At 43.8% G+C, this 21,722-nt stretch overlaps 1 protein-coding gene across 4 annotated transcripts in view; it reads left to right on the top strand.

Moving 5' to 3' along the window:
- The window catches only part of ryk (receptor like tyrosine kinase), a 408,854-nt gene that overhangs the window by 274,699 nt on the left and 112,433 nt on the right, over nt 1-21,722 (top strand). For all 4 annotated transcript variants that reach the window (XR_010017706.1, XR_010017704.1, XR_010017705.1 and 1 more), the window contains exon 12: nt 13,830-13,962. Coding sequence is in view for 1 of the 4 variants with exons in the window: in XM_063046162.1 (XP_062902232.1) it covers nt 13,830-13,962 (133 nt within the window). In the remaining 3 variants the exon portion in view is untranslated. The remainder of the gene's footprint in view (nt 1-13,829; nt 13,963-21,722) is intronic.

The following is a 21,722-nucleotide window of genomic DNA, read 5'->3' as shown; positions in this document are numbered from 1 at the left end:
AACATTTGGAATGTTTCTATGAGATTTCCCCTCATTCTCCTGAACTCCAGGGAATACAGCCCAAGAGCTGCCAGGCGTTCCTCATACGGTAACCCTCTCATTCCTGGAATCATTCTTGTAAATCTTCTCTGAACCCTCTCCAATGTCAGTATACCCTTTCTAAGAGGAATAGATAGAGTGGACAGCCAGCGCCTCTTCCCCAGGGCACCACTGCTCAATACAAGATGACATGGCTTTAAGGTAGTGGTTGCCAACCAGTCGATCTTTGAGACTTTCCCAGTAGATCCCAAAAAAATGAAAAGTAAGTACACAAATACTGTTGTAATGTGAGCATTATAAAAATAAGTAATACTAATTAGGAAAATGGTAATATAGCAATACTTCAGCTACTGAAAGCTGTTTGTAAAGAGAGATTGTTTCCGGGTTGTGGGGTTTTAGTTTCATTCTTTCTCCCCAGTGCGCATGTGTGTATAGCTTCCCCCGCCATGCACTGTGGTTTCAGAGTAGCTTGTGCTGTATCAAAGTGACCAATTAGATTAGATAAGAGTACAGACTGTCGCAAACATCAATATACGGCACTCGCTCGTGATATCCTGCAAGGCGGAGGCTCCACGAAAGAAGGTGAAAATGTACAAATTCCATCCAGAATGGGAAGAGGAATTTCTATTTACCTTGGTGAAAGATAAGTGTGTATGTATGTTGTGCCACCAAACACAAGCACTGACTAAAAGAGGAAATCTGGAGCAGCACCAGACCACCAACCACCAGAAATTTAAAGACACCTACCCCCCAAAGAGCACAATTCGACCCAGGAATGTTGAGGAGCTGAAATTGGGGTTGAAGGCCCAGCAATCGGTTTTCACAAACCATGCTGCTCAAAATAAGACTGCTATTGAAGCATCATTTCGTGTAAGTCACCTTTTGGCTAAACACAAGAAGCCTTTTACAGATGGCCATTTATTCAAGGAAGCAATGGCCATTACCGCAGAGATTGTTTTTAATGACTTTAAAAACAAAAACGACATCACAACCACAGCACATAATACACCGCTTGGCCCTGCAACAGTGACAAGGACGGTAGAGTCACTGTCAGAGGACGTGGATCGACAAGTGTTAAAGGACTTGTCACTCTGTGAATATTTTTCACTACAGTTTGATGAATCCCTGGATGTAATGCAAACAGCTCAGCTTGTATTTATCAGAATGGCTTTCCAGGATTTTACAACAAAGGAGGACTTCCTCACTCCTTTGCAATTAAAGGAGAGAACGAGAGGTGAGGATATTTACAATGAGTTTAAAAAATATGTCCGTGAAAATGACATCCCTGTTCATAAACTGGTGGCAATTACTACTGATGGGGCCCCAGCAATACGTGGTGTGCGCGTTGGTTTTATAGCACTGTGCCGTAATGACCCTGATTTTCCCAACTTCCTGGATTATCACTGTATGATTCATCAGCAAGCCTTAGCAGGGAAGGTTGTGATCTTTTCTCATGTAATGACACTGGTGGTCAAACTGATAAACTTGATTCGAGCAAAAGCGCTTCAGCACCGCTTATTCAAGGTGTTATTGGATGAGCTGGATGCCGCTTATGGAGACATAATTCTTCATGCTGATGTTCGGTGGTTGAGTTGCGGCAAAGTTCTGCAACGATTTGTTGACTTGCTGCCTGAGATAAAGACTTTTCTGTTGACAAGAAACGAGGAGCACGAGGAACTGTCAGATGATGCATGGCTACTGGATTTAGGGTTTCTGACAGACATAACGGCTAAATTAAACGCAGTTAACAATGAGCTCATGGGAAAAGACCAACACCTAACCCACATGATAAGTGCAGTAAATGCGTTTCAGGCCAATCTTGGTGTTTGGATTTCAAATTTAAAGAATGGGAGGCTGACACACTTTCCCAACTTGGAAAAAATGTTATAGGCCATCAAGGAAAAAAATGCTTTTCGCCCTGAGCAGTACTGTGCTCACCTAGACAAACTGGCAATAGAGTTCGATCGGCATTTTGGGGAGTTAAACGTCATGGAAGATATTGCTGCATTTATTTCAAACCCATTTCTGCCAATCGTTATAGAACAGATAGCAGCCAAATTCCAGCAAGTTTTGGTGCGACAAGTGATACTGAAATGGAAATAATTGATTTGCAAAATGACATCGAGCTTAAAGCAAGGTCAAGGGACGGTGACTTTTGGGGGCTTGTCAGCAGGGAGAAGTTTCCTTATCTCACCGCATGTGCACTAAAAGTCAGTGCCTACTTCGGGTCAACTTATCTATGTGAAATTGCATTTTCACAGATGAAAATTATTAAATCTAAGTACAGGAGCTGTCTTACTGACAGACACCTCACAGACTGTCTCAGACTGGCTGTCTGTAGTTATGAGCCAAATTTCAGAGAACTAGCAGAAAGTATTCAGCCCCAGTCATCACACTGAGTGCAACAGTCAATGTTTATTAATTTATTTTTAATGTTGAAATAAAATTAAATAATGAAACTTAGAATTAAAGGTGTGAAGTATTGTAATATTCTTAAAGACAGCTATGGCCTGTTTGATAGTCATAGTCATACTTTATTGATCCCGGGGGAAATTGGTTTTCGTTACAGTTGCACCATAAATAATAAATAGTAATAAAACCATAAATAGTTAAATAGTAGTATGTAAATTATGCCAGTAAATTATGAAATAAGTCCAGGACCAACCTATTGGCTCAGGGTGTCTGACCCTCCAAGGGGTTTGATGGCCACAGGCAGGAATGACTTCCTATGACACTCAGTGCTGCATCTCGGTGGATTGAGTCTCTGGCTGAATGCACTCCTGTGCCCACCCAGTACATTATGTAGTGGATGGGAAACATTGACCAAGATGGCATGCAACTTAGACAGCATCCTCTTTTCAGACACCACCGTGAGAGAGTCCAGTTCCATCCCCACAACATCACTGGCCTTACGAATGAGTTTGTTGATTCTGTTGGTGTCTGCTACCCTCAGCCTGCTGCCCCAGCACACAACAGCAAATATGATAGCACTGGCCACCACAGACTCGTAGAACATCCTCAGCATCGTCCGGCAGATGTTAAAGGATCTCATTCTCCTCAGGAAATAGAGACGGCTCTGACCCTTCTTGTAGACAGCCTCAGTGTTCTTTGACCAGTCCAGTTTATTGTCAATTCGTATTCCCAGGTATTTGTAATCCTCCACCATGTCCACACTGACCCCCTGGATGGAAACAGGGGTCACCGGACCTTAGCTCTCCTCAGGTCTACCACCAGCTCCTTAGTCTTTTTCACATTAAACTGCAGATAATTCTGCTCACACCATGTGACAAAGTTTCCTGCCGTAGCCCTGTACTCAGCCTCATCTCCCTTGCTGATGCATCGAACTTTGGCAGAGTCATCCGAAAACTTCTGAAGATGACAAGACTCTGTGCAGTAGTTGAAGTCCGAGGTGTAAATGGTGAAGAGAAAAGGAGACAAGACAGTCACCTGTGGAGTCCCAGTGTTGCTGATCACTCTGTCGGACACACAGTGTTGCAAGCACACGTACAGTGGTCTGCCAGTCAGGTAGTCAAGAATCCATGGTACCAGGGAAGCATCCACCTGCATCGCTGTCAGCTTCTCCCCCAGCAAAGCAAGGCGGATGGTGTTGAACGCACTGGAGAAGTCAAAAAACGTGACCCTCACAGTACTCGCTGGCTTGTTCAGGTGGGCGTAGACACGGTTCAGCAGGTAGACGATGGCATCCTCAACTCCTAGTCGGGGCTGGTAGGCGAACTGGAGGGGATCTAAGTGTGGCCTGACCATAGGCTGGAGCAGCTCCAGAGCAAGTCTGTCCAGGGTCTTCGTGATGTGGGATTTCAGTGCCACCAGTCTGTAGTCAATGAGGCCGCTGGGGATATGCTAGTTGCAGTGTTTTCTTTCAATTAATTTGAAAATTTGACCAAAAGTATTTTGTGTAATTCAAATACAATTAGCCCAAATAAAAGGTCTCAAATTGGAAGTACAATCTGAGTTGTTTTTTCTCTAAACGATTTAGTAGGTAGATCTTGCCTCTCACTAAGGTCGAGGTGGGCGATCTTGGGCTTACAAAGGTTTGTGACCACTACTTTAAGGTAAGGGGTGGGAAGTTCAAGGGGGATATTACAGGAAAGTTTTTTACTCAGAGAGTGGTTGGTGTGTGGAATGCACTGCCTGAGTCAGTGGTGGAGGCAGATACACTAGTGAAATTTAAGAGATTATATAGACAGGTATATGGAGGAATTTAATGTGGGGGGTTATATGGGAGGCAGGTTTTAAGGATCGGCACAACATTGTGGGCCAAAGGACCTGTACTGTGCTGTACTATTCTATGGTCTATGTAAAATAAGGAGGCCAATACTGCACACAATACTCCTAGTGTGGTCTCACGAGTGCTTTTTAGAGCACATTCTGGCTCTTATATTCTATACCTCTGGAAATGAATGCCAATGTTGCATTTGCCTTCTTCACAACCGGCTCAATCTGCAGGTTAACCTTTAGGGTATCTTGCATAAGGACTCCCAAGTCCCTTTGCATCTCTGCATTTTGAATTTTCTCCCCATCTAAATAATAGTCTGCCCGTTTATTTCTTTCACCAAAGTGCATGACCATACACTTTCCAACATTGTATTTCATTTGCCACTTCTTTGCCCATTCCCCTAAACTATCTAAGTCTCTTTGCAGGCTCTCTATTTCCTCAACACTGCCTGCTCCTCCACCTATTTTTGTATCATCGGCAAACAAGTCCCTTAATACCATAGTCCAAATCGTTGACATACTTCGTAAAAAGTAACGGTCCCAACACTGACCCCTGTAGAACTCCACTGGTAACTGGCAGTCAGCCAGTATGGGATCCCTTTATTCCCACTCTCTGTTTTCTGTCGACCAGCCAATGCTCTACCCACACTAGTAACTTCCCTGTAATTCCATGGGCACTTATCTGCTAAGCAGCCTCATGTGCGGCACCTTGTCAAAGGACTTCTGAAAATCCAAGTACACCACGTCTACTGCTTCTCCCTTGTCTACCCTGCTTGTAATTTCCTCAAAGAATTGCAGTAGGTTTGTCAGGCAGGATTTTCCTTTCAGGGAACCATGCTGGCTTTGGCCTATCATGTCAGGTGCCTCCAGGTACACCGTAATCTCATCCCTAACGATCGATTCCAACAACTTCCCAACCACTGATGTCAGGCTAACAAGTCCATAGTTTCCTTTATGCTGCCTCCCACCCTTCTTAAATAGCAGAGTAACATTTGCAATTTTCCAGTCATCCAGTACAATGCCAGAATCTATCAGTTCTTGAAAGATCATCGTTAACACCTCCACAATCTTGCCAGCTACTTCCTTCAGAACCCAAGGGTGCATTCCATCAGGTCCAGGAGATTTATCCACCCTCAGACCATTAAGCTTCCTGAGCACCTTCTCAGTCGTAATTTTCACTGCACAAACCGCACTTTCCTGACACTCTTGAATGTCTGGTTTACTGCAGACGTCTTCCACTGTGAAGACTGATGCAAAATACGCATTCAGTTCCTCTGCCATCTCTGCATCTCTCATTACAATATCTCCCGCATCATTTTGTATTGGTCCTATATCTACCCTCGACTCTCTTTTACCCTTTATATACTTAAAAAAGCTTTTAGTATCTTCTTTGTTATTAGTTGCCAGCTTCCTCTCATAATTATCTTTTCCTTCTGAATGACCTTCTTAGTTTCCTTCTGCAGGTTTTTAAAAGCTCCTCAAACCTCTATCTTCCATTTAGTTTGATGCCTTTTTTTTTATGCGTACAAGACCTTGGTGAGGTCATACCTGGTGTATTGTGTACAGTTTTGGTTCCCATTTCATTGAATGGGCAGTTTTAAGCTTGAAAAGTTGCAAAGAAGATGTACTAGAATGTTGTCAGGACTTGAGGTCCTGAGTTATAGGGAGAGGTTGGGTAGTCCTTATTGTATAGGAGACTGAGTGGTAATCATACAGAAGCTTATGTAATCAGAACAGGCATGTAGGTGCAAGAAAAGGTTTGTGATACCTGGTTTTCTGCATTAATTACTCATAAAATGTGGTCTGATCTTCATCTTAGTCACAATAATAAACAAACACAGTCTGCCTAACTATAACGGACAAACAATTGTACTTTGTCTCATCAATACTGAGTACACCATTTAAAAATTCACAGTCTAGGCTCAAAAAAGTATGTAAACTTCTGCGGTAATGCCTTCTACAAAAGCTGTTTGATATCAGGTGTTCCAATCAATAGGATGAGATTGGAGATGTGGGTTGTAGAGGTGTCCTGCTCTCTTAAAAAAAAACAGGCGCACTGACAGAGCCTGCTCTTCTCAAGTTCTGTTTATGTGCACCATGCCTTGATCACAACATCTTTCAGGGGAACTTAGTAAGAGAAATACAGAGATGCATGAAGATGGAAAAGGTTACAAGAGCATTTCTAAAGGCCTGAGTGTTCATCAGTCTACAGTAAGAGAAATTGTCTACAAATGGAGGAAACCCAGTATTGTTGCTACTCTCCCTAGGAGTAGGCATTCTGCAAAGATCACACCAAGTGCACAACATGCAATGCTGATGAAGGTGAAAAAGAACCCAAGGATAAGGCAAAAGACCTGCAGAGATCTCTAGAACTTGCTAAAGTCTTCTTTCATATCCATGATAAGAAAAATACTGACCAGGAACGATGTTCATGGACGGACACCAACTGCTCTCCAAAAAAAAACATTGCTGCACATCTCAAGTTTACAAAAGACCACCTGAATGTTCCACAATGCTTCTGGAGAACTTTTTGTGGGCAGGAGGGACAAAAGTTGAACTTTCTGACAGAAATGCACACTGCTATGTTTGGTGCATGCCAATACCAACATCTCATCCCAACTCTGAAGCATCGAGAAAGGAGCATTTGGGTTTGGGGCTGCTTTGCTGTCTCAGGGCCTGGACAGCTTGCAATCATTGAGGGAATAATAAATTCAAAATTGTATCAAGACATTTTACAGGAGAATGTTCAGACAGCTGTCTGTCACCTGAAGCTTAATAGAAGTTGAATGATGCAACAAGACAATGATCCAAAACACAAGCCTAAATCAACAGCAGGATGGTTTAAAAAGAAAAAAATTTGTGTTTTGGAATGGCAAGTCAGAGTGCAAACCTTAACCCAATTGAGATGTTGTGGGATGGCCTGAAGAGCAAGGTCTCCCAGAAACAGTTTTGTATGAAGGAATGGTCTAAAATTCCACCTCGTCACTGAGCAAGTCTGATCAGCCGCTACAGGAAACTTTTGGTGGAGGTTATTACTTCTAAAGGAGTTTCTACCAGTTATTAAATACAAGAGTTCACATACTTTTTCCAGCCTGAGCAACAATGTGCTCAATAAAGAGATGAAAAAGTACAATTATTTGTGTGTTATTAGTTTAGGCAGATTGTGTTTGTGACTTAGATGAAGATTAGACCACTTTTTATGAGTAATTAATGCAGAAAACCAGGTAACTGCAAAGGGTTCACAAACTTCTTATTGCAACTGTAAAAAAGGTGAATGCACCCAATCTTTCTCCCTGGGAAAGGAATCAAAAAACTAGAGGACAGTGAGACAGGAGAAATATAGATGAGACCTGGGAAGCAACCTCTTCGCATAGAATGGTGGGTATATAGAACAAGCTGCCAGAGGAACATTTGGATAGATATTTTGGTAGGAAAGGTTTGGAGGGATACAGACGAATGGAACCAGCTTAGATGGCCATATTGGTTGCTTTGGTTGGGCTGAAGGGCCTGTTTCTGGAGACGCAATACAAAATATGCTTAAACATTGAATCAATCACTGTGTCAAGTAACAAATCCTATTCAAGGATCCTAAATCTTAATTTCTTACAAGGTTATAAAGTTTGAAGTCCTTTGTGTATTCTTCTGAAGCCTCTCCCCACTGACATCTGCTGTTTTTCCTTCCACAATAGCCTTTTATTTCTGGTAATCCTGAACTAGCTTTAATTTGAAGTTGCACTACCAGGTGTAGGGCATTTTAAAGTTGTACCTCCATGACATTTATAGTAGATCTACACACAGTCTGGTAAGTAAGAATAAATCAGACCTTATTGTGACTTAGACTTCTTACAGGTGCACTGTGAAATTACTGTGACTGTTTCTCATGGTATTTCTGACCTCGGATCAGAGGTTGTGTGCTACGGCAACAAGCTCGGGCCTGGAAACAAACTTGGCAACAGGTTCTGACATCAAAAATTATTCTCAACAGACTAAAGTTGATAATCATCCATGAAAAGTGGCTGGGTTGAGACGTCACATCACCAGCTATCAAAGATGCAGGATTGATGGTGTTTCCAGCAGGATGGTCAAAATGAGGGAGGAGTGGGAACAGAGGATGGAGGTGAAGAAAATGGATGGTGGCGAGGGAAGGAGGGTGAAACAAGAACTTGGGGCATGATGCAGAAGCAGAACATACTGGTTGGGAGATAGAAGCAAGGGCAAAAGGGAGTGGGGTGTTGAACATGGAAGAATGAAGCTTGAGGAAGGAAGTACAGGAAAGGAAGATTTTATGCAGTTAAAAATTGCAAAGGCACCTCTGTTTCCATCACCTTATGATGCTAAAAAAATCTAATTCACACCTGTATATCGAATAGATCAGATTACTGCAATGTACTTTTTACTGACCTTTCAAAGCACTCTATTGACAAACTTCAACTTATTCAGAATGCCACTGCTGGATTTTTAACTGAAACCAGTATGAGGGAGCATATTACACTCTCATCCTAGCTTACCCTGCACTGGCTTCCTGTATCTTTCAGAATTAATTGTGAAGTTCTCTTGTGTTTAAAGCTCTGAATGGTCTGAGACCAGAGTACATCAGAGAATCGCTTTTGTTTTATAATCCTGCTCGAGCTCTCAAGTCTTCTGCTAGTCTTTTAAATTAAAACTATCTCTTTTGAAAGTTAATTGGCAGGTCAGCTTTTATAAGCTACGCTCCTAAACTGTGGAACTCAGTATCTAAAACTATAAGGGATGCAGACTCACTTGACACTTTTAAACACTAGCTCAAAGTGTATTTATTTAACCTTGCTTTTAACTAACATCTTTTTGTCTTTTATTTTCTTGTTTGCACTTTATTCCATTGAAAGCACTTTGCAGTAGACACTAGAATACTACAGCACAGTGCAGGCTCTTTGGCCCTCGATGTTGTGCTGACCCATATATTCCTTTAAAAAAAAGTACTAAACCCACACTACCCCGTAGTCCTCTATTTTTCTTTCATCCATGTGCCTATCCAAGAGGCTCTTAAATACCTCTAATGTTTTAGCCTCCACCACGTCATTCCAGGCACCCACAACCCTCTGTGTAAAATACTTATTCCTGATGTCTCCCCTAAACTTCCCTCCCTTAACTTTATACATATGCCCTCTGGTGTTTGCTATTCGTGTCCTGGGAAACAGGTACTGGCTATCCACCCTATCTATGCCTCTCATAATCTTGTAGGCCTCTATCAAGACCCCTCTCATCCTTCTATGCTCCAAAAAGAAAAGTCCCAGCTCTGCTAACCTTGCCTCATAAGACTTGTTTTCCAATCCAGGCAACATCCTGGTAAATCTCCTCTGCACCCTCTCCATAGCTTCCACATCCTTCCAGTAATGAGGTGACCAACACTGAACACAATACCTCTCTTAAGTGTGGTCTCACCAGAGATTTGTAGAGTTGAAACATGACCTCTGTACTCTTGAACTCAATCCTCCTATTAATGAAGCCATAGGCCGCCTTAACTATCCTATCAACCCATGCAGCGACCTTGAGGGATGTATGGATTTGAACCCCAAGGTCCCGCTGTTCACCCACACTCTTAAGTAACCGACTATTAACCCTGTACTCAGCCTTCTGGTTCGTTCTTCCAAAATGCATCACCTCACACTTAACCAGATTGAACTCCATCTGCCACTTTTCTGCCCAACTCTGCATCCTGTCTTTACTCTCTTGTAACCTTTGACAACCTACAGCTCCATTCACAACTCCTCCAATCTTCGTGTCATCCGCAAACTTACTCACTCATCCTTCCGCCTCTTCACCTAGGTCATTTATAAAAATCACAAAGAGCAGTGGTCCCAGGACAGATCCTTGCGGCACTCCACTAGTCACTGACCTCCAGGCAGAATACTTTCCTTCCACTACTACCCTCTGCTTTCTTCCCGTAAGCCAATTTTTTATCCAAACAGCCAAGGTTCCATTGATCCCATGCCTCATTTGACTTTCTGGATGAGTCTCTCGTGGGGGACCTTGTCAAATACCTTGCTAAAATCCATGTAGACCACATCTACCACCCTACCCTCATCAATTTCTTTTGTTACCTCTTCAAAAAACTCAATTAGGCTCGTGAGGCATGACCTTCCCTTCACAAAACCATGTTGACTATCCTTGAGTAGACTGTACTACTCCAAATGCTGTAGATCCTATCCTTAAGAATCCTTTACAATAGTTTGCAGACCACCGACGTAAGACTCACCGGTCTATAGTTCCCAGGATTCTCCCTATTACCTTTTTTTAAACAAGGGAACTACATTTGCTATTCTCCAATCCTCCGGCACCTCCTCTGCAGCCAAAGAGGATTCAAAGATCATAGCTACTGTTCCAACGATCACTTCCCACAGCAACCTGGGGTATATCCGGCCCTGGGGACTTATCAATCTTGATGCTTTTAAGAAGATCCAACACTACTACTTCCTTAATCTCCGCATTATCCAGCACACAGGCCTGTTCTATTTTGACCTCACCCTGATCAAGGTCCTTTTCACTTGTGAATACTGAAGCAAAGTATTCGTTTAGGATCTCCCCAACCTCCCCCGCCTCCAGGCACATGTTGCCTTTTTTTATCCTTTAGCGGCCCCACCTTCATTCTTGTCATCCTTCTGTTCTTCACACACGCATAGAACGCCTTGGGGTTCTCCTTAATCCTACATGCCAAGGCCTTCTCATGCCCCCTTCGAGCTCTCCTAAGTCCTTTCTTAAGCTCCTCCCTGGCTACCCTATATTTCTCATGAGCCCCTCCTGCTTCCTGCTTCTTATAGCTAACATATGCTTCCTTCTTCCTCTTGACGAGTTGCCTCCTGTGTTTCGTCAGCCGCGGTTCCCTTTTCCTGCCATTTTTTCCTTGTCTCAGTGGAACACACCTATCCTGGTCCCTAAACTTCCTCCATGTTACTTCTGTGCTTTCACCTTTGAACATCTGTTTCCAATTTACCCTCGCTAGTTCCTGCTTCATTCCTTTGTAGTTAGCCCTTCCCCAGTTAAGCACTTTCCCATTTTGTCTGTTTTTATCCTTTTCCATAGCTATGCTGAAACTGAGGGAGTTATGGTCACTCTCACCAAAATGCTCCCCCACCAAGAGATCTGCTACCTGGCCAGAACTAGATCCAGTATGGCCTCTCCTCTGGTCGGCCGGTCCACATACTGTGTCAGGAATCCTTCTTGAACACACCTGACAAATCTATCCCCTTTGCAGTCAGGAAGTGCCAGTCAATATGAGGGAAGTTGAAATCACCCATAACTACAACCCTGTATTTCCTGCACCATTCTCAAATCTGCTTGCTTATCTACTCGGTGTCCCGAGAGCTATTTGGGGGCCGACAGACTACTCCCAGCACAGTGATTGATCCCTTCCTATTTCTGACTTCCACCCATACCAACTCAGTGGACACTCTCTCTGCAACGTCCTCACTTTCTATAGCCGTGATACTATCGTTGTTGGTATGAAAAGTGCTCTATAATTAAGTTGTTGTTGTTACTGTTCTAACTGATGTGTCTGCATCAGTACTGCATACACTGCCACCTAACATTGAAATATGACTTTATTAATGTTTTAGAATCTGTTTTCAGTCAAGATAGCATGGAGCTCTGGTCTCTGTCAAGGTCATGAGTCAGATTTAGCTTTTACGTTCATAGGGATGGTCTAGAGGACAGTGAGGGAAGTTGGGGATCAGTTTAGGATTTAGGGCCAAGGATGTGTGGGTGTAATAGGTCATGCCAGAGTCTCGTCCTCCGCTCTGCACACAAATGCAGATAATGGACATCTTTGGATGAGGTCCAGTGAGGACGAGGACTGGTGGCCCACTGGGTCAGCTGGCCCCCAGGTCATTGTGTCCTGGGATGAAATGTCTGTGCAAGCAGGGAGGAGGAAAGGAATTTGTTTTGCTGTTGTTTTGTGGCTTGTTGTGTTCTGTGTTTTTCTGCTAAACTTTGTGGGCATGCTGTGTTGGCGCTGGAATGTGTGACAACATTTACGAGCTGCTTTCAGCACATCCTTGGGTGTCTTGGTTGCGAACACAAACAATGCATTTTCATCAACACACACAAAATGCTGGTGGAACGCAGCAGGCCAGGCAGCATCTACAGGAAGAAGTACAGTCGATGTTTCGGGCTGAGACCCTTCGTCAGGACTAACTAAAAGAAGAGATTTGAAAGGAGGGGGGTAGATCCGAAATGATAGGAGAAGACAGGAGGGGGAGGGAAGAAGCTAAGAACTGGGAAGTTGATTGGCAAAAGGGATACAGAGTTGGAGAAGAGGGAGGATCATGGGACAGGAGGCCTAGGGAGAAAGAAAGGGAGAGGGGAGGCCAGTGGAAGATGGAGAGCAGGCAAGGAATGATAGAGAGAGAAGGAAAAATAGGGAGAGGGAATAAAAATAAATAAGGGATGGGGTAAGAAGGGGAGGAGGGGCATTAACGAAAGTGAGAAATCAATGTTCACGCCACCAGATTGGAGGCTACCCAGATGGAATATAAGGTGTTGTTCCTCCAGCCTGAGTGTGGCGTCATCTTGACAGTAGAGGAAACCATGGATTGACACATCAGAATGGGAATGGGACGTGGCATTTTAATTTATGTTTGATATTCGTTTGATAAATGAATCTGAATCTGTTGGATAGATACCAAATTACAAATTTGAGCCTCGTGTGTCATGAGAAATATGGTGTTACTGGCCATGGAGCTCTCAGAGCTGCAAATAAGTTTATGTTAGGCAATTTTAATCTGGACAAGGTGTGGACTTTGGGAGGTCAAATTAAAGAAGAAAATATACAGTTAATGGTCGACACCTTCATAGCATTGATATACAATGTACTTTGGTGTTCAGGTCCACAGTTCACTGAAAGTGGTTACACAAATGGATAAGGTGTTAAAGAAGATATGTGGCCTGCTAGCCTTCACTGGTGTTAGTGTTGAGTATAGGAGTAATGAAGTGAAGCTGCAGCTATATAAAACATTAATCAGACTACACTTGGAGTATTACATGCAGTTTTGGTCATCCCATTATAGGAAGAACGTGGAGACGAGGCACAAGAGGTTTACCAGCTTGCTACCAGGACCAGAAGTATAAGAAAAAAATAGGAAAAAACTTGGTTGTCCTACCTACAGCAGATGAAATTTTTTTTTTAAATTATGAGATGCATGTATAGGGGAGACAATAAGAATCTTTTCCTCAAAGCAGGAAGGTCAAATGCCAGAGGACGTGCTTTTGAGGTTGGAGGGGCAAAGTTTAAAGGTAATGTGAGGACCAAGCGCTTTTCACAGAGATTGATTGGTACCTGTAATGGGTTAATCAGGCTGTTTAGGTGGAGTTTAAGAGGCTTTTACATATACATTTGAATATGAAGGGAATGGAGGTGTATTAATGATACACTGTAGGAGGGCATTTATTATAAATTGGCATGAGGAGCAACAAAATATCATGGGCCAAATGGCCTGTCTGGTACTGTACTGTTCTGTACTCTATAACTGTTCATTGTTGTTTGATTGCGACTAATTTTGTTTTGCTTTTTGTTGGCGCAGAAACCTTTTGCCTGTCAATCACGTTTGCATTGAGGATGGGGAGAGGCCCGTGGTATTATTTCCGTACATGAATTGGGGAAATCTAAAGCTGTTCCTTCGACAATGCAAGCTTGCTGAAGCCAACAATCCACAGGTAACTTCAAGGTCATTTTTTTACAATATATAGAGTCTGAGACAGATATGGCACAGAAATTTTATCCTTCTTTTCTGCTGAGCCTCTATAATTTAATTAGGTTGTTAATGTCTCTATCCACTTTTGCCCATTCAAGATAGAAGGTCGTGGTCGATGTGACTTATTCTGGCTGAAGGCTCTTGACTAGAGATGTTCCCCAGGGATCCGTATTGAGACCTCTGCTCTATGATGTATATAATAGACTTGGATGAAAATATGGATGTGTGATTTAGTGAGTTTATAGATGATGGAAAGATTGGTGTCGAATATTACCAAAGGATATAGTGGAATAAAGATCAATTGCAGATAATGGGCAGAGATATAGCAGATGGAATTTTATCTGGACAAATGTGAGGTGTTGGACTTTGGGAGATCAAATGTTAAGTGTCAGTACACAAATAGTGACAGAAACCTTACCAGTATGAAGGTACAGAAGGATCTTGAGGTTCAAGTCCATTGCTCTCTGAAATTGACCATACTGGTTGATAGAGTGGTAAAGAGCTACGTTGTCTGTTTGCCTTGATTAGTCAAGGCACTGTGTTCGAGACTCAAGAAGTTGTGCTGTAACTTCATAAAACTCAGGTTAAGCTGTATCTGAAATATTGCATTCAATTCTTGTAGCTCCCATTTGTGGATGTGGAGTCTTTGAAGAGGATGCAGAAAAGTATTATGAGGATGCTGCCTGGATTAAAGGGCATGTGCTATGAGTAGAGATTTGACATCCATTGTATCCTTTGGCAGTGTTTTACACCATTGTTTTCTTTGGAGAAGTGAAGGCCGAGTGTATACTTGTAGATGTTTATAAAGTTGTGAGATCCATAGATAGAGTGAACAGTTGGTATCTTTATTACCTGGAATGAAATGTCTAATATGAGAGAGCAAGCATCTCACTGAGGTTAGAGGAAGAAGTTCAAAGGAAATGTGTGGGGCAAGTTTTTTTTAACATAGAGTACTTGAGGTTCTGACTGAAGCACTGGTGGAGGCAAATACGATAGAGGCATTTACGAAGCTCTTAGATAAAAGACTGTGCAGACAATGAAGGGATGAGAACCAAATGCAGGTAGAAGTGATTAATTAGGTTGTTAATTATTAGTTTGGCACAACATGTGGGCTGAAGGGCGTGTTCTTTTGCTGTACTGTATTCAATATTTTGCATAAGGGTTGATTGAATGGCAATTTTAGGAAGAATCATACCAAAACATCAGAGTTTTTCATCTACCTGTAAACTGTGGAGTAATGTTAACAGTAAAATAAGGAGCTGTGTTAGTGCCACTGTTTCCTGATGTTATCTGAACCTGAAGAACAGTAGTAGATATTTATAACTGGCTCCTTCATAGAGTAACATTTGTGGGATTAAAATGACTTAATGTTGAAATGATAATCATAGCATGTTTGGGTTTAGTTGATGGTTCAGTGGTATGTGTGACAGCAAGGGATTTGTTCAGTTCCATTCAACTACATAAAATTTTGTACTCAATGTGCAATCTGCAGCAGCTGCATCTGTAGAGGCTGCACATTCTTAAATTATTTCTTATTTGGATATGGGTTGAAGTTTTCAGCAGTGTACAGCAAGAAATGTAATACCTTCAAAAGTATTGAAGTACCTAAAAGGTGTGCTTTTATGGAATTGTTTTAAAGGCTGTGTCATTCAGAAACAAAGTGCTTATGAAAGTAGATTTGTGTGCCTTTTGGGAGTGTTGGTGCACTGAAGTAAATACAGGTTTCCCCCGCCATCCGAAGATAGAGCGTTCCTATGAAACGGTTCGTAAGCCGGAATGTCGTAAAGCAAAGAAGCAATTACCATTTATTTATATGGGGAAAATTTGTGAGCGTTCGCAGACCCAAAAATAACCTACCAAATCATGCCAAATAACACATAAAACCTAAAATAACAGTAACATATAGTAAAAGCAGGAATGATATGATATATACACTGCCTATATAATGTAGAAGTTCTTTTCCACAATCATTGCCTGCACTGTTCTCCATAGCGCAAATCTCACGCAAGCACTCTCAGCAGAAACACTCTCTCCAGTAACCTTTAAGCTATGAAGCTGCCAAATCATACCAAATAACATGTAAAAATACACAGCCGATATAAAGTAGAAATAATGTGTGTATAGTGTAGTATCACTTACAGGAATCGGGAAGACAGCGCCGAGCACACTGACGATGGTGTGTGAGGCTGAGCCGTCGGAGGTTGGGGTGGTGCAGTGGCCCCCCCCACCCTCTGAGCCGCCGATCGATCCCAATCCGCGAAGCATGCAGGGGTACAGCAGCAGCCGGGATGGACCCAGCACATCTTTAAGAGAAAAGCCCAAATAAGCAAGCTAATTAATTCAGTGTTGCCCGGCACGTAAATGTCGGCCCAGATCAGAGGCATTTGCCGATTGCGTCGCCTCTGATCTTGGCCGACATTTACGTGCCGGGCGGCACCTAATTAGTTAGCATGTTTATTTCGGCTTTTTTCTTAAAGATGTGCTGTGTGCCTCCTGGCTACCGCTGCATTCTCCGCAAATCGGTATCTGTCCAGGGCCTGGGGGTTGAGGTAGGACACTGGGGTATCATCTCGTCGTCTGTTTCCATCAGGGCAGGCATCTTATCTTCTCCTATGTCTGCCTGCCTCGATGTCGAAGGTTGAGGTTTGTCATCTGCTGTGGCTGATGGGGAAGGCTTGAAAACGACAGTATGCTTGACTGCTTAGCCTCGTGCATTTTTCTATCATACAGTTCTTTGTAAGCACTCAAATCATCTTGCAAATATGCCCTAACCCTCCGTACTCTTTCAAAATTAAAGTCATACTTTATCATTGTAGCGAAAATCTCATGCAATTGCTTCACATTCAGTTCCTGGACAACTTCACTTTCGGTCCATTTGCTACTGCATTCGGTTTCGATTGTTATCCTTTCCTCTTCCAATTGCATCAGCTCTTCATCTATCAGTTCTTGGTCATGGGATGCCAAAACCTCTTCAGGATCATCTTCGTCAACTTCCATAAGCCAAACTCACTTTGTCCTTACTTCGTTCACCACGATCGAAACGCTTAATTATGTCTGGTTTTACGCTAAGTGTAACACCCTTATGAGCTCTTTCAGGCTTTTCCGATACCTTAGAACTCATCTTGCAAACAGATGCTCACAGGCACGTGTTTAAGCAAAGCCGGCGAGAATGCAGTTCCGAATCCGGGGGAGAACGGCTGCTTGGGGGGCGCGCTGCTTTTTTTTTTGCGCGCTTCTTTTTCCGCACACTGCTTTTTTTTGTAACAGTGAGAACACCTTCTGTTAGCGAAAACAGGTAACTAATGTAGGTCTTAAGTAACAGTGAGGTTTCGTAAAACGAATGTTCGAAAAGCAGGGCACACCTGTATTCAAGTTGAGTGAAGGTCATGAGTGTGCTTGTCATGAGTTTGTAAGAGTTAGAAAGTGGCACAAGTCCTCTCATTTTTCAAAAGTAAAGGTAAATTTCAATGATACAAAGGCATCCTTTAGTTCTGTGCTCCTTGTGAACCAATGTGTCCATAACTTTTGTGGCTGCAGATTACAATGCAGAAATAAAGCTATGCTGGAGATTATGCCACATTACATACCCTTCCACATTTCTGCTGGGCTGACTGAACCTAGCAATGAAGCAGAAAAAGCATGTTCTGAGAAGTCAGTACCTTAGCTCTGCTCAGCCATCCATGTTAATGGATGACTGATCTACTTTTGCCTCACAGATATTCAGTGACTCTGCTTCCATCACCCTTTGAGGAAGCAAGTTTAAAAGATTAAATTGAAAGACAATTTTCAACTTATCAATTTCCTAAATAAATTCATAAAAGTAACACACATCAAAGTTGCTGGTGAACGCAGCAGGCCAGGCAGCATCTATAGGAAGAGGCACAGTCGATGTTTCAGGCCGAGACCCTTCGTCAGGACTAACTGAAGGAAGAGTGAGTAAGGGATTTGAAAGCTGGAGGGGGAGGGGGAGATGCAAAATGATAGGAGAAGACAGGAGGGGGAGGGATAGAGCCGAGAGCTGGACAGGTGATAGGCAAAAGGGGATACGAGAGGATCATGGGACAGGAGGTCCGGGAAGAAAGATGGGGGGGGGGGTGACCCAGAGGATGGGCAAGAGGTATATTCAGAGGGACAGAGGGAGAAAATGGAGAGTGAGAGAAAGAATGTGTGCATAAAAATGAGTAACAGCTGGGGTACGAGGGGGAGGTGGGGCCTAGCGGAAGTTAGAGAAGTCAATGTTCATGCCATCAGGTTGGAGGCTACCCAGACGGAATATAAGGTGTTGTGCCTCCAACCTGAGTGTGGCTTCATCTTTACAGTAGAGGAGGCCGTGGATAGACATGTCAGAATGGGAATGGGATGTGGAATTAAAATGTGTGACCACTGGGAGATCCTGCTTTCTCTGGCGGACAGAGCGTAGATGTTCAGCAAAGCGGTCTCCCAGTCTGCGTCGGGTCTCACCAATATATAAAAGGCCACATCGGGAGCACCGGACGCAGTATATCACCCCAGTCGACTCACAGGTGAAGTGATGCCTCACCTGGAAGGACTGTTTGGGGCCCTGAATGGTGGTAAGGGAGGAAGTGTAAGGGCATGTGTAGCACTTGTTCAGCTTACACGGATAAGTGCCAGGAGGGAGATCAGTGGGGAGGGATGGGGGGGACGAATGGACAAGGGAGTTGTGTAGGGAGCGATCCCTGCGGAATGCAGAGAGGGGGGGGAGGGAAAGATGTGCTTAGTGGTGGGATCCCGTTGGAGGTGGCGGAAGTTATGGAGAATAATATGTTGGACCCGGAGGCTGGTGGGGTGGTAGGTGAGGACCAGGGGAACCCTATTCCTAGTGGGGTGGTGGGAGGATGGAGTGAGAGCAGATGTACGTGAAATGGGGGAGATGCGTTTAAGAGCAGAGTTGATAGTGGAGGAAGGGAAGCCCCTTTCTTTAAAAAATGAAGACATCTCCCTCGTCCTAGAATGAAAAGCCTCATCCTGAGAGCAGATGCGGCGGAGACGGAGGAATTGCGAGAAGGGGATGGCGTTTTTGCAAGAGACAGGGTGAGAAGAGGAATAGTCCAGATAGCTGTGAGAGTCAGTAGGCTTATAGTAGACATCAGTGGATAAGCTGTCTCCAGAGACAGAGACAGAAAGATCTAGAAAGGGGAGGGAGGTGTCGGAAATGGACCGGGTAAACTTGAGGGCAGGGTGAAAGTTGGAGGCAAAGTTAATAAAGTCAACGAGTTCTGCATGTGTGCAGGAAGCAGAGCCAATGCAGTCGTCGATGTAGCGAAGGAAAAGTGGGGGACAGATACCAGAATAGGCATGGAACATAGATTGTTCCACAAACCCAACAAAGAGGCAGGCATAGCTAGGACCCATACGGGTGCCCATAGCTACACCTTTAGTTTGGAGGAAATGGGAGGAGCAAAAGGAGAAATTATTAAGAGTAAGGACTAATTCCGCTAGACGGAGCAGAGTGGTGGTAGAGGGGAACTGATTAGGTCTGGAATCCAAAAAGAAGCGTAGAGCTTTGAGACCTTCCTGATGGGGGATGGAAGTATATAAGGACTGGACATCCATGGTGAAAATAAAGCGGTGGGGGCCAGGGAACTTAAAATCATCGAAAAGTTTAAGAGCGTGAGAAGTGTCACGAACATAGGTCGGAAGGGATTGAACAAGGAGTGATAAAACAGTGTCGAGGTATGCAGAAACGAGTTCGGTGGGGCAGGAGCAAGCTGAGACAATAGGTCGGCCAGGACAGGCAGGTTTGTGGATCTTGGGTAGGAGGTAGAAACGGGAAGTGCGGGGTGTGGGAACTATAAGGTTGGTAGCAGTGGATGGGAGATCCCCTGAGCGGATAAAGTCGTTGATAGTGTGGGAGACAATGGCCTGGTGCTCCTTAGTGGGGTCACGATCGAGGGGTAAATAAGAGGAGGTATCCGCGAGTTGTCGCTGTGCCTCGGCAAGGTAGAGGTCAGTACGCCAGACTACAACAGCACCCCCTTTATCAGCGGGTTTAATAATAATGTTAGGATTAGTGCGGAGGGAGTGGAGAGCAGAGCGTTCCGAAGGAGTGAGGTTGGAATGGGGACAAGGTGCGGTGAAGTCGAGACGGTTGATGTCCCGTCGGCAGTTGGCAATAAAGAGATCCAGAGCAGGCAGAAGACCAGAGCGGGGTGTCCATGAAGAAGAGGAGGGTTGAAGACGGGAGAAGGGGTCATCGGTGGGGGTGGAAGAGTCCTTGCCGAAGAAGTAGGCTCAGAGACGGAGACGGCGGAAGAAAAGTTCCGCATCGTGGCGAACACGGAACTCGCTGAGGTGTGGGCGAAGGGGGACAAACGTGAGGCCCTTACTGAGAACAGAGCGTTCTGCCTCCGACAGTTGATTAATTCCACATCCCATTCCCATTCTGACATGTCTATCCACGGCCTCCTCTACTGTAAAGATGAAGCCACACTCAGGTTGGAGGAACAACACCTTATATTCCGTCTGGGTAGCCTCCAACCTGATGGCATGAACATTGACTTCTCTAACTTCCGCTAGGCCCCACCTCCCCCTCGTACCCCAGCTGTTACTCATTTTTATGCACACATTCTTTCTCTCACTCTCCTTTTTCTCCCTCTGTCCCTCTGAATATACCTCTTGCCCATCCTCTGGGTCACCCCCCCCCCCGTCTTTCTTCCCGGACCTCCTGTCCCATGATCCTCTCGTATCCCCTTTTGCCTATCACCTGTCCAGCTCTCGGCTCTATCCCTCCCCCTCCTGTCTTCTCCTATCATTTTGCATCTCCCCCTCCCCCTCCAGCTTTCAAATCCCTTACTCACTCTTCCTTCAGTTAGTCCTGACGAAGGGTCTCGGCCTGAAATGTCGACTGCGCCTCTTCCTATAGATGCTGCCTGGCCTGCTGCGTTCACCAGCAACTTTGATGTGTGTTGCTTGAATTTCCAGCATCTGCAGAATTCCTGTTGTTTGCGTTTAAATTCATAAAAGTATCTGGTTTCTAGATTTACCCACAAGAGGAAACATGGTCTGAAAATCCTTCCTGTCAAGATCTCATGAGAGCTTGTGTATCAGTCAAGTCCACTCTTGCTCTTCTAAATTCCAGCAAACTCAAGTCTATGATCTCCAGGCTCTCCTTAACACAATCTCCCTACTTCCGCTATTAAATTATTTTCTTCACTGATGAGAAAATGCTATAATTGGCGACTTTGTGGTTTACTTTGGAATGGAATCTTCACGCTATAAAGGAGCTGGAGAGTTTTGGGGATCGTAGTTGTGGCCAGTAGTTCTGCTGCCTTACAGTTCTAGTGATCCTGACCTCTGCTGCTGTCTGTATGCATTTTGCATGTTTTCCCTGTGACCAAGTGGATTTCTTTCAGATACTCCTACATCCAAAATACTTGAGTTGACAATAGAATAATCGCCTTGCAAGCAAGTTTGTGATGAATTCACTGGGGTTTGGTATGGGGGAAAACAATTCAAATATGGGAAAATTAAAGTAGGAAAAAGTGTCACAGAGTTATACAGCACTGAAGCAGGCCCTTACTCGACCATAACCTTCGAAAACTTTCCAATGGATGTACAGTTGCAAGAAAAAGTTAATGAAACCTTTGAAATAACATGGTTTTTCTCCATTAATAACTCATAAAATGTGGTCTGATCTTCATCAAAGTCACAAAACCAGACCAACACAATCTGCCTAAAATAATAACACACAAACAATTGTAC

This window comes from Mobula hypostoma, chromosome 4 (assembly GCF_963921235.1).
Source record: "Mobula hypostoma chromosome 4, sMobHyp1.1, whole genome shotgun sequence".
Classification (NCBI taxonomy): Eukaryota; Metazoa; Chordata; class Chondrichthyes; order Myliobatiformes; family Myliobatidae; genus Mobula; species Mobula hypostoma.
This window is presented reverse-complemented; position numbering and strand designations above follow the sequence as displayed.